This window comes from Manihot esculenta, chromosome 10 (assembly GCF_001659605.2).
Source record: "Manihot esculenta cultivar AM560-2 chromosome 10, M.esculenta_v8, whole genome shotgun sequence".
NCBI lineage: Eukaryota > Viridiplantae > Streptophyta > Magnoliopsida > Malpighiales > Euphorbiaceae > Manihot > Manihot esculenta.
The window spans coordinates 16,544,920-16,557,450 of record NC_035170.2 but is presented as its reverse complement, the minus strand read 5'-3'; the positions used below and the strand labels follow the sequence as shown (position 1 = coordinate 16,557,450).

Below are 12,531 nucleotides of genomic sequence, written 5' to 3'. Positions count from 1 at the left end.
GCAAATATTATATTCATTTTCCTTTAATAAATTTGTGTTGTTTTATAAAAAGAAACTTTTCTTATAATTCTATAGACTAACGTACAAAATCAGCGTAAAATATGAATTTCTTTGGTACGTCATAGAAAATTTTGGAATTTTCTTTTGTTTTTAAACAATTAAATATTTGTATAAATGGGCACTGATCTCTCCAATCTCCTGGCGATTCCCACTGATTTTCATCTCTTCTCTCTTTTTCTCTTGTCGTCTATCAAGCAGAGGAGAAACAATGGTATCTTACTCTCTTGATCATGTCCTTCTTGTTTCTTTCCCTGCACAAGGCCATGTGAATCCTTTGCTTAGACTTGGCAAACATCTTGCCTCCAAGGGCATGCTCGTCACCTTCTCTGTAACTGAAGACGTCGGAAAAAATATGAGGAAGGCCAACAACATCACTGATCAACCTGTATCAGTTGGTGATGGGTTTATCAGGTTCGAATTCTTTGAACTTGGATGGAAAGAAGACGATCCTAGACGCCAAGACCTTGACCAATTCTTATCTCAACTTGAGTTTGTGGGCAAACAAGTGATTCCTCAGATGATAAAGAAACATTCGGAGCAAGGTCACCCAGTTTCATGCATCATCAACAATCCTTTCATTCCTTGGGTTTCTGATGTGGCTGCAAGTCTTGGTATTCCTTCTGCAATGCTTTGGATTCAGTCGTGTGCTTGTTTCTCAGCTTATTACCATTACTTTCATCGTCTTGTGCCTTTTCCTTGTGAGGAAAATGCAGAGATCGATGTTCAGTTGCCTTCTATGCCGCTTCTCAAATATGATGAAGTGCCTAGCTTCTTACATCCTTCAACTCCTTATCCTTTCTTGGGGAGGGCAATTTTGGGACAGTTCAAGAATATTGATAAGCCTTTCTGCATTTTGATGGAAACATTTCATGAACTAGAGCATGATCTTATTGAGTACATGTCCAAGTATTGTAATATCATGCCTGTTGGTCCACTGTTTAAGGACCCTAAAGCTCCAACAACAACCGTCCAGGGAGATTTCTTGAAGGCTGATGATTGTATGGAATGGCTCGACTCCAAGCCACCCTCATCTGTCGTTTATGTTTCTCTTGGGAGTATTGTGAGCTTGAAGCAAGTGCAGCTTAACGAACTTGCTTATGGGCTATTGAACTCTGGTTTTTCTTTCTTGTGGATTTTTAGATCGCCTCCTGAAAATTCAGCCTTTGAACCTGTTGATCTCCCAGATGGATTCTTGGAGAAAGTAGGAGCCAAGGGAAAAGTTGTAAAGTGGAGTCCACAAGAAAGAGTTCTAGCTCACTCATCAGTTTCATGCTTTGTGACCCACTGTGGATGGAACTCATCAATGGAAGCACTTGCCTCCGGCATGCCGGTGGTGGCTTTCCCTCAGTGGGGTGATCAAGTGACTGATGCCAAGTACTTGGTGGACGTTTTTAAGGTTGGTGTTAGAATGTCCCGTGGAGAGGCTGAAAACAAGTTGATTACACGGGACAAGGTGCAGAAATGCTTGCTTGAGGCAACTGTAGGGCCCAAGGCAGCAGAGCTGAAGCAGAATGCATTGAAATGGAAGGCAGCGGCTGAAGCCGTGGTGGCGGAGGGTGGTTCCTCCCATAGGAATATAAAAGCTTTTATGGAGGAGGTGAAGAAGAGAAGCATTAAAATAACTGGCAAGTCAAGCAGCCAATATGGGAATTAAAGTATGGAAAATTTAAAAGTATAATAAAGTATTGACTATTGTGTTCCAGAAAATTAGAAAATGTATTTTCCCACTGTAGCAGAATTGTCAGCAATGGATGATAATAATAATAATAATAATAATAATATTTAAATTGATTTTGTCTTACGGTGATTGGGAGTGTGCAACTGGTTAATTTGATTTCAAATCAAATGAAAAAAGAAAAAAAGAAAATTTAAATGAAATCAAACTAAAAAAATTAAAAAAATAAATTAAATCAAATCAAATTGATATATATATATATTTTTGGTAAAAAAGGAAGATGAACAACCTCTAAGTCAAGGTAGAAGCAAGCATGATGTTCATATCAATCCACTTCACAACCTCATATATGGGTTGGTCAAGCATATGTGATTCGGTAGTTGCTTTTTCCGCGTGGAAAACTAATCTGTCAACGACTATATTTGTTTCTCTAAAAATGAATCTTAAGGAGAAGTTTGTATAGAGCCCCAATAATTCCTTAATAGCGTTCACTAGATGATAACATTTACTTTAGAAAATTCTAGGCCCAGCGTTAGCACCAAAACTTCGGAGCTGTCACATTCAATCACCGACTTTTGGATCCCAAGTTGCACCAGGAGATTTATACCGTTAGAAACTGCCCAGAGTTCAACTTCCAAAGCTGAGCAGTAGCCTGAGTTTGAACCATAACCTTTGATCCACCTTCCTGTGTCACTCCTGATGACCTTCCCTGCGTAAGCTCGACCTGACTCACTATCTGTATTGAGTTTAACAGTTTGCACTTTTGGAGGTTCCCACACAAGCCATCTTCTGTCGGAGACGTTCCTATTGTGCTGAGGTTGAATCAAATTGATATATTTAATTTGATTAAATTCAGTTCAATATTTTCTTTCTCATCTCAAAAATAAAGCAGGCACCTACAATTTTGCCCCTATCCACAATTGTTACAAATCAATAAAATTTACAATATTTTCTAGGAATTCACTCAAATACAAACACAAGAATTAAAATAAGAGCAATTTACATTAGTCTTTAGTTATAATCAAATCCACATATTAATTTAATAAATAAGCTTAATAGTATTAGAATTTTTGACATTTACGAATTTTTTTATTTTAATCATAAACTTTTAATTTTAACACTATAATCTAAAAATTTAAATTTTGAATAAATTTTATTCAATTTAAAAAAGAGTTTTGGAAAATTGTGGTTTTATATGTGGCAGAGCATGTGAGATTTTTAAATATTTTCTTAATTATCGGCATGTGGTTTATTGAGATAGCTCCATATGTTATGTCCATATAATAAACAATGCTGATATATCATTCCAATTCCCATGTGCCATGCATTACGTGTTCCCAATTCCATTTCATTGAGTAATAGATGCAATCACATCAGGTTCAAAAAATGCAAAGACTCCATGGTGGGTCTTTGAAACAGCAAAATGGGAAGCAAGGTGAAAAGGAGGAAGCAGCACAAGTGAAACCAACTAAAAGAGGATAAATTTTATAATACAACCGTTTTAGTGAGTCCCACATAAATTCCATCATAATCAATAATAAATATTTAATCATTGTACGTATAACGATTATATATATAATTTTTCTTAAAAAAAAATTGATAATATATATATATATATTTAATCGTTCTACGTATAACATTATATATATAATTTTTCTTAAAAAAGATCGATAATATATATATGTTTTGAGATCCAGTAAAAAGTAGGCTTAAAGTGTATTTTGATAAATTTAGTATGATTTGTCTCTTCCCTACTTCTTTGATCCATTTTATCTTTTATCCTCTAATGACGTATAATCGTTGTCCTGCTCCAGTACCTATCATTATTATCACGCTGGGTTGTATGGACGGATATGTCCTTTCCCATCGTCAGGCGGCCATTTAATTTTATACGGCGCCATGTGGACACTATTCCGGATGTCCCGGGGTATGATTCCCCACAGGTCCATCAGGTCAATTGGTTTAGACCTCTCACATGTGGGTCCGAGTCCTATCCGGTCCATCCAAGGGAGTCTTGGGCTTTGTGTTGTGGAGCATACCTATGTATTGGACCTTGATAGAGTTAAGGCCCGACCTTTTTCAATACGGGTGTAATACCCGGCTAGAGTCCGGCATCGGAATTCTACTTTCCGATGGAGTTTCGGGTGTCGAAAGTCTCTAGAAGGGGTAGAGTGATGTGTTTCTAAAACGTTTTGGTATGTTTCATAGTTTTAAAGCCTAAGGACATGAGTTTTTGAGTGAAATGAACCAAGGCAGAAAAGCTAGGTTCGGCCGCCGAAGTTGAGGTTCGGCCGCCGAACATGCATGGCTTTCGGTTTCACGTGTGGCCGCCGAAGGTGGTCTGGCCAGCCACCTATAAATGGCCCTCAGTCGGTTGAAAGGATAAACATCACCGTTTCTTTCACGTTCTGAGGTGAGACCCTGTCCTTTGTGAGTATTCTTTCATGTTTGCATCCAATCTTGCAAAGATTTGATTAGTTTTTATGGTATTTTGAAGGTTTTAAGCTAAAAACTCAAAGTTGTGAAGTTTGGAGAGTTTGAAGGAGAGTTGCTCCAAAACTCCACGTTAGGATCGTTCATCTTCTTGGTTTCAAGAGGTAAGTGAAGATCCTGGGCTTGTTTTTATGTTTTCTGAAGGTTTTATGTGGTTTTGGGGGAGAGCTAGACAATCAGGTTAGGGAACCAGCCACAGTACCAGTAGTCCGAGAGTTTCTCGATGTGTTCCCAGATGAACTTCCAGGACTACCACCTGGTAGGGAGATAGAGTTTGAAATAGAATTGCTGCCTGATACCAGACCTATCTCTATTCCTCCCTACAGGATGGCGCCAGCAGAGTTAAAAGAGTTAAAAGAGCAGTTGCAGGATTTGGTAGATAAGGGTTTCATCCGCCCTAGTACCTCACCTTGGGGTGCTCCAGTGCTCTTTGTCAGAAAGAAGGATGGATCCCTCAGACTTTATATCGACTACAGACAGTTGAACAAGGTCACTACCAAGAATAGGTATCCTCTACCTAGGATTGATGATCTATTTGACCAGCTAGCTAGAGCAGGTTGTTTCTCTAAAATAGATCTGAGATCCGGATATCATCAGTTGAGAGTTAGAGAGGCAGATGTGTCAAAGACAGCTTTCAGGACCAGATATGGGCATTATGAGTTCTTAGTGATGCCGTTCGGGTTGACTAACGCTCCTGCAGCAGTCATGGATCTCATGAATAGAGTTTTCAGTGAGTTTCTGGATCACTTTGTCATTGTTTTCATCGATGATATTTTAGTGTATTCCAGAGATGCAGAGGAGCATGCCCAGCATCTGAGGATAGTTCTGCAAACACTGAGAGAGCATGGTTTGTATGCCATGTTCTCGAAGTGTGAGTTTTGGTTGAGGAGCATTTCCTTCTTGGGACATGTGGTATCAGCAGAGGGTATTGAGGTAGATCCCAAGAAGATAGAGGCTGTAGCTAACTGGCCCAGACCCACTACAGTGACTGAGATTAAAAGCTTTCTGGCACTGGCAGGTTACTACAGGAGGTTCGTTCAGAACTTCTCAAAGATAGCAGCTCCTATGACCAAACTGACTCAGAAAAACCAGAAGTTTATCTGGTCAGACCAGTGTGAAGAGAGCTTTGTAGAGCTCAAGAGGAGATTGACAACAGCACCAGTGTTAGCTCTGCCTGTCAGTAATGAGGATTTCACAGTGTTCTGTGATGCGTCTCGAGTGGGATTGGGCTGTGTTTTGATGCAGAGTGATAGGGTGATAGCTTATGCTTCTAGACAGTTGAAGAAGCACGAGTTGAATTACCCCACCCATGACCTAGAGATGGCAGCAGTTATTTTTGCACTCAAGATGTGGCGGCATTACCTCTATGGGGTTAAATGCGAGATCTTCACCGATCACAAGAGTCTACAGTACATCTTGAGTCAGAGAGAGCTGAATTTGCGGCAGAGAAGATGGGTAGAATTGCTCAGTGATTATGATTGTAAGATCCAGTATCATCCGGGTAAGGCGAATGTTGTGGCAGACGCCCTAAGCCGGAAGTCACTAGGCAGTTTATCCCATTTAGCAGCAGAGCGGAGACCAGTCGTGATGGAGCTTTACAAGCTCTTAGCAGAAGGGTTACAATTAGAGTTGTCTGGTACAGGTGCATTGATCGCACAGATGAGAGTGACACCTGTGTTTCTGGAGCAGATAGCTCAGAAACAGCACGAGGACCCAGAGTTGATGAAAATTGCCAGGACTGTTCAGTCAGGCAACAGTGTAGAGTTCAGATTTGACAACAAAGGGATCCTCCGTTATGGGAGTCGACTTTGTGTACCAGATAGGAGCAGTGTAAAAGAAGACATTATGAGGGAAGCTCATAATGCGAGGTATAGTGTTCACCCAGGAGCCACCAAGATGTATCAGGATCTAAAGAGGGTATATTGGTGGTCAGCCATGAAGAAAGAAGTGGCGCAGTTTGTGACAGCCTATGAGGTTTGCCAGAGGGTGAAACTAGAGCATCAGAAACCAGCTGGAATGCTTAACCCATTACCGATTTCAGAATGGAAATGGGAGAACATAGCTATGGATTTTGTAGTGGGTTTACCAGCAACGTCCAACAGGATAGACTCCATATGGGTGATTGTGGACAGACTCACGAAATCTGCTCATTTTCTTCCAGTACGGAGTAACTATTCTGTGGATAAGTTGGCACAGGTCTATCTGGATGAGATAGTGAGATTACATGGAGTTCCAGTGTCTATAGTCTCAGACAGAGGACCTCAGTTTACCTCCAGATTTTGGCGAAGTCTGCAGAGTGCGATGGGCACGAGATTGGATTTTAGCACTGCTTTCCACCCACAGACTGATGGACAGTCAGAGAGGACCATCCAGACTATAGAGGATATGCTTCGACTATGTGTGTTGGACTTTGGCGGTTCTTGGAGGCAGCATCTACCTTTGGTGGAGTTTGCCTACAATAACAGCCATCATGCTAGCATAGGGATGGCTCCTTATGAAGCTTTGTATGGGAGGAAGTGCAGATCACCTGTTTGCTGGGAAGAGGTAGGAGAGAAGGCTCTTGCAGGGCCAGAATTAGTAGAGATTACTAGTAGAGTGGTGCCCATGATCAGAGATAGAATCAGAACAGCTCTGACTAGACAGAAAAGTTATGCAGACGTTCGCAGAAAGCAGTTAGAGTTCTAGAAGGGTAATTGGGTTTTGCTAAAAGTGTCTCCAATGAAAGGAGTGGTTCGTTTTGGAAAGAAGGGTAAGTTAGCTCCACGATACATTGGACCCTTTGAGATTTTGCAGAGGATCGGGAATGTGTCGTATAAGCTGGATTTACCTGCTTCTATGGAAAGAATTCACCCGGTATTTCATGTTTCTATGCTACGGCAATTTGTGTCAGATCCGAATCAGGTTCTGAGTGAGCCTGAGGTGGAGATTCTTACAGATCTCACTTATATAGAGCAGCCAGTGCGGATTCTGGACACACAGATCAGACAGCTAAGGAACAAAGAGATCCCAATGGTGAAAGTTCTGTGGAACCACCATAATCTAGAAGAGTGCACCTGGGAGACGAGGGAGTCTATGCTCCAGCAGTATCCATATTTGTTTTGAGGTTAGTTTCCTCCTTTTTATGTGTTAATTGTTTGTTTTAGGAACAGTCGAGGACGAATGTTCTTAAGGGGGGGAGAATGTAATACCCGGCTAGAGTCCGGCATCGGAATTCTACTTTCTGATGGAGTTTCGGGTGTCGAAAGTCTCTAGAAGGGGTAGAGCGATGTGTTTCTAAAACGTTTTGGTATGTTTCATAGTTTTAAAGCCTAAGGACATGAGTTTTTGAGTGAAATGAACCAAGGCAGAAAAGCCAGGTTCGGCCGCCGAAGTTGAGGTTCGGCCGCCGAACATGCATGGCTTTCGGTTTCACGTGTGGCCGCCAAAGGTGGTCTGGCCAGCCACCTATAAATGGCCCTCAGTCGGTTGAAAGGATAAACATCACCGTTTCTTTCACGTTCTGAGGTGAGACCCTGTCCTTTGTGAGTATTCTTTCATGTTTGCATCCAATCTTGCAAAGATTTGATTAGTTTTTATGGTATTTTGAAGGTTTTAAGCTAAAAACTTAAAGTTGTGAAGTTTGGAGAGTTTGAAGGAGAGTTGCTCCAAAACTCCACGTTAGGATCGTTCATCTTCTTGGTTTCAAGAGGTAAGTGAAGATCCTGAGCTTGTTTTTATGTTTTCTGAAGGTTTTATGTGGTTTTGGGGGAGAGTTGCATGTTATAGGGTTATTTGTGAGGTTTTGATGATTTTGTGAGTAAAGCTTGTTTTTGTGTTGTTTTTGGTGTATGGTTGGGGTGTTAAGGTAGTTTCTGACCCCTTTGAGCATATACTTGGGTATATGCAAGCTGAGGGATTGAGGTGGTTGAGAGTGAGAGGGTTTTGGTGCTTTTGGCGAGAGGCAGAGCAAGTTTCTGCCCTGCGGATGAACTCAGGTTCGGCCGCCGAAGGTACATTCGGCCGCCGAACCCATGAAGAGGTGGCTTCGGCTGCCCAAGCTTGCCCCCGAGCTTTTGGACTTTCGGCTCTGGAGGGAAGTTCGGCCGCCGAAGGTTAGAGACTTTCATCTCTGGAGTGCCTTTTGGCCTCCGAAACTTTCCCCCGAAAGGGTTCGGCAGCCGAAAGTAGAGATTCGGCCGCCGAAGGTGCTTGAGTTTCGTCTCTGGAGAGGACTTTCGGCCGCCGAACCTGCAGCCGAAAGTGTCCTGTCCAGCTTTCCTTTGCATGCTTTGCATGGATGTTAGAGTGAGTTTAAGGGGATTCTTGGGGAGTTTCATAGAGTTGTTCATAAGCTACTTTGGTCTCTCATTTGAGTCCATCTGTATAGGTATAGACCAGAGGAACCAGAGAGAGCAGCAGTGAGTCCTGCTCCAGAGTTTATCAGAGCCTGCAGAGTCAGACCAGATAGCCAGAGGTGAGTGGAACTAAACTTAATACTTTTAATGGAGAAATAAACTGCTTTTAGCATACTTCATGCATCATGAGTACACAGTAGGTTGTTTGCATTAGCATTCACGAATATGTTGCATTGCATAGTTATTTGTTAATGTGGGTGAATGCTGAATGATCCAATAGTCTCTGAGAAGTCCAGAAGCCTTTGACTTCGCCCTGGCAGGTATATAGTAAAGTCCAGGAGCCTTTGACTACGCCCTCGCTATGGTAAGTACAGAGGTGTTATATACACATATACATATATGACAGGAAGACCGGGTGCTCGATTCTATGCCCTGGCACGGCAGAGTTACCGGGACTATGTGGTGACAGGTTTACCTTTGATGTGAATTGTCTGTGGTTTGATGCATTTCATAACAGCATGTGTTAATGACTATTTTACTGTTCTACTCACTAGGCTATAGAGCTCATCCCACTCCCTTAACCCCAGTTTTGCAGGTTTAGTATACAGTGTACAGGGACAGTCCAGCAGAGTAGAGACAGAGTAAAGAGATGTGTAATAGCTTAGAGTGGACATGGAATATTAAAGAGATGTAATAGTTGTATAAAGTTAGACATGTGCTTGACTTAGTGATATTTGTATTGTAAATCTTTTGTTATGTACATGATCTGTATATATATATGTTTTACAGAGTATGTGAAAAAAACCAGGCTTAACAGGTATGAGTTAACCCATCTAGAGCAAGCTCTAGTCAGGGGTACAGAGTACAGAATACAGAGATAGTGCATGCACAGGTTAAGCCTTGATTCAGAGAAAAGAGTTTTTATTTTCACAGAAAATGTATGATCATGTATGAGATTTACATGTACACAGAGAGTATAGCAGGCTTGCTACGGGTTCTGGCGGCCTTAAGCCGACCTGAATCCTAGCGCCGGTGACGGTCCATTTTGGGGTCGTTACAACGGGCTCGGCCATAACCTGGGTACCTAAGGCCTGGTAGTCATCAAGTACCCCTTCACCTGCTCATTAATTATTCCATGACTAATGAGGAAGTAAATTCCAAAGCTCTAATTATTACTGCGTGGCTATAGGAGTGCTCTTGTCAAAATTTCTCCTCTTCGCCTTTACCCATTTCAAACTTACGGTTTTGATTTCACTTGTTGTTCTGCCTCTTGCGCTGCTTCTGTTATCTTACCCTCTCTCTTTTCTGTAATCCTTGCCTTTCTAATTCGAGGTACATCCTACTCTTCTTATGGCTTCTGCTAAAATTTCCGATATTGTGAGTCTGGTGTCCACTATCACCCTTTCCTCTCTTTCTCATTACTTTTCCAGTGATTATGCTGACACCACCACCTATAGGATTAGGGCTCCCCTACCTAATGAGAGGATCGTCCTTCCCTACTCACCTCCAACGGGTCTGATAGACACCCAACAAGGGCGCAACCTAGTCTTTTTCGTCAAACAGGGTGATTTCAGGCTAACCTTCCCTTTTACCCCTTTCTTCATTGAGGTCTTCCATCATTTTAGGGTGACTCCTTGAATGCTGTCTCCCAATTCCATCTTGTTCAAGTGTTGCTTTGAGTCTATTTACTTGTGCTTGGGTTTTGTCCCTTCTGTCGAGTTGTTTTGTACCTTCTTTCGTCTTGTCAGATCTACCCATGGGTTCTACTACTTTGGTCTCCGGACATGGTTGTCCATATTCATTGGGTATAAAGACTCAATAAAAGGTTGGGCTGAGACTTTCGTTGTTGTCGAGCTGAAGTAGAGCTCAGGGATCAATTGGGATGTCGACCTCTCCTAGAGGGAGGTCCTTCAGGGCTGCAACGACTTTTCTAGGTTAACCCTGGTGGACCAAGTTTACCTTCTTCGACTAACCTCTATAAAGAAGAAGTATGACGTCAAGAAATGTATGTTTGATAGAGCATATTTTAGTCCATTTTATCATTATGATCTTGATGTTTATTTGCATCTTTACTACCTAATTTTGTGGTTTTAATCATGTTCTGCAGATATTAGGTGTAAAGAGACATTTTGGAGAAAATACCCTTAAAACTGCCTTAATTGGAGCAAAGGAGAGTAAGCCTGCCAAGTTGAAATCAAGTGAAGCTAAATAAGGAAAGTTCTAAATAAGGAAAGTGGCAAAGAAGGAAAGAACGTTCAGTCAAAGCAATTTGAAATTCAAATTTCAAATCTCCAAGTAGCCTTTTCCTTATTCAAGAAGCCAAATCTCAAGTTGCCTTAAATGAAGAGCCAAATAAGGAAAGTATTTTGAATTTCAAATCTTCAAGATTCTTATTCAAATTTTGAATTTCAAAATCTAGCTTATTAAGGAAGCTAAATCCAAAGATCACATGCTTGCCACCTCTTGCCTTGCACATTCAAAATTCAAATTGCAAAGGAGGCTCCACCTTCCTTATTTGTGCATGGGCGGCAAGGATGGTGTGAAGCAAGTCTTGGGCACCTTGGGCAGCATCTTGAAGACACTAGGGCAGCAAGTAAGGGCAAGGACCACAATTCTTGCACAAGCCACACATGCCACACGCCACTCCTTCACTTATGCATGGGCGGCAACACTTGAAGACCAAGGGCAATTTGGGCAGCCTCTTAAAAGCTCATGGACAGCCAAGAAACCCTAGGACAACAACTTAAGAATCTTATAAAGCCATCCTTAAGGGCTGCCGAACAAGAGGATTACCATCCCCATCCATCTCTCCCATTCGGCCAAGGCAAGGAGCAAGGCTTCTCCACCATTCGGTTCCTCTTCTCTTGTTCTTTCCTTTTATTTTCTATTTTGTTTCAGCCATGAGTGGCTGAAACCTTTAATTTTAGTTGAAGATTGGTTGAAACTAAGGTTGTTTTATGGATTGTGAGATCTGAACATAAACTATTTGTTTTTAGTTTGTTCAATATTCATACAATTTGGTGCTTGAATCTATTATTACTTTGTTGTTTTGATCAAATTGGCCACTTGATTCTTGATTACAAGGTAATCGATTGTTAGTTTGGATAATTTTTAGTCAGTAATTGCTGGAATTATTCAAACATAAGAACACTTGGTGTAACAACTAAGGAATTGTATGATCTAGCAACATCTCCATGCGTTTGGGTAGCTAGGATTGGATCTCTCTATTTCTTCATGCAATTGACAATTGTTTTGATGTCTAAGGCCCAAGGACGTTCCTTGGCAATTTGTTAATTAGTAATTGATTAGAGGACGTTCCCTAATTGATTTAATCATAAGGAGAGACATGGTGGTGAGAAGCGTTTTCCATCTCCATAACTAATCTATTGAATCAATCAAAAGAGCATAAGTTTCAATGATCAATCCAAAGAACCAAAGTGGATCCAACTCTTCAACTAGACCTTTCTCATATTAGATTTCTCTTTTATTTAATTACTTCCTCATTTATATGCTTTTAGTAGTTTGCTAATCAAATCAATCTCAAACCTCCCCCTTTTTACTTTTAGTGCACTTTATTTTTGTTCCGCTTTCAGTTACTTGCTTTCAGCTTCTCATTTAGTTAATTCTCTTGGTCTTGTTGAGAAAAATAGGCAAGTTTTCAATTCTCTGTGGATTCGATCCTTCACCACTATCTGCAGTAGTAATATTATTGATAACTGGAAAGGTTATTTTTGACTGGCTTTGACAACCGCGAGTCAAAAATTGGCGTTGTTGCCGGAAAATTGATTTAACTTGTTCGTTTTTCTTTCATGCCCAGATCTGAAAGTAGGGACACTCTGCCTTACGATCCAGAAATTGAACGCACCATCAGGAGACTAGGAAAGTAAGCCACTACGCCTGAACCACCATCTGAAACCGAACCTGCGCCTGAAGAGCCTTCCTGCGCAAGACCTTCTTCTGAAACACTTC

The 12,531-nt window shown here is 41.2% G+C and overlaps 1 protein-coding gene across 1 annotated transcript; it reads left to right on the top strand.

The window, feature by feature from the left end:
• The first annotated feature begins 207 nt into the window (after nucleotides 1–207).
• Nucleotides 208–1,848, top strand: LOC110625200 (gallate 1-beta-glucosyltransferase 84A24). Its single transcript, XM_021770776.2, has one exon. The coding sequence runs from the start codon at nucleotides 269–271 to the stop codon at nucleotides 1,712–1,714; it is 1,446 nt and encodes a 481-aa protein (XP_021626468.1). The 5' UTR covers nucleotides 208–268; the 3' UTR covers nucleotides 1,715–1,848.
• Nucleotides 1,849–12,531: the final 10,683 nt, after the last annotated feature.

Bases quoted from the DNA above. Each gene is read 5' to 3' on its own strand.
- LOC110625200 (XM_021770776.2), top strand. From the start codon at position 269: ATGGTATCTTACTCTCTTGATCATGTCCTTCTTGTTTCTTTCCCTGCA.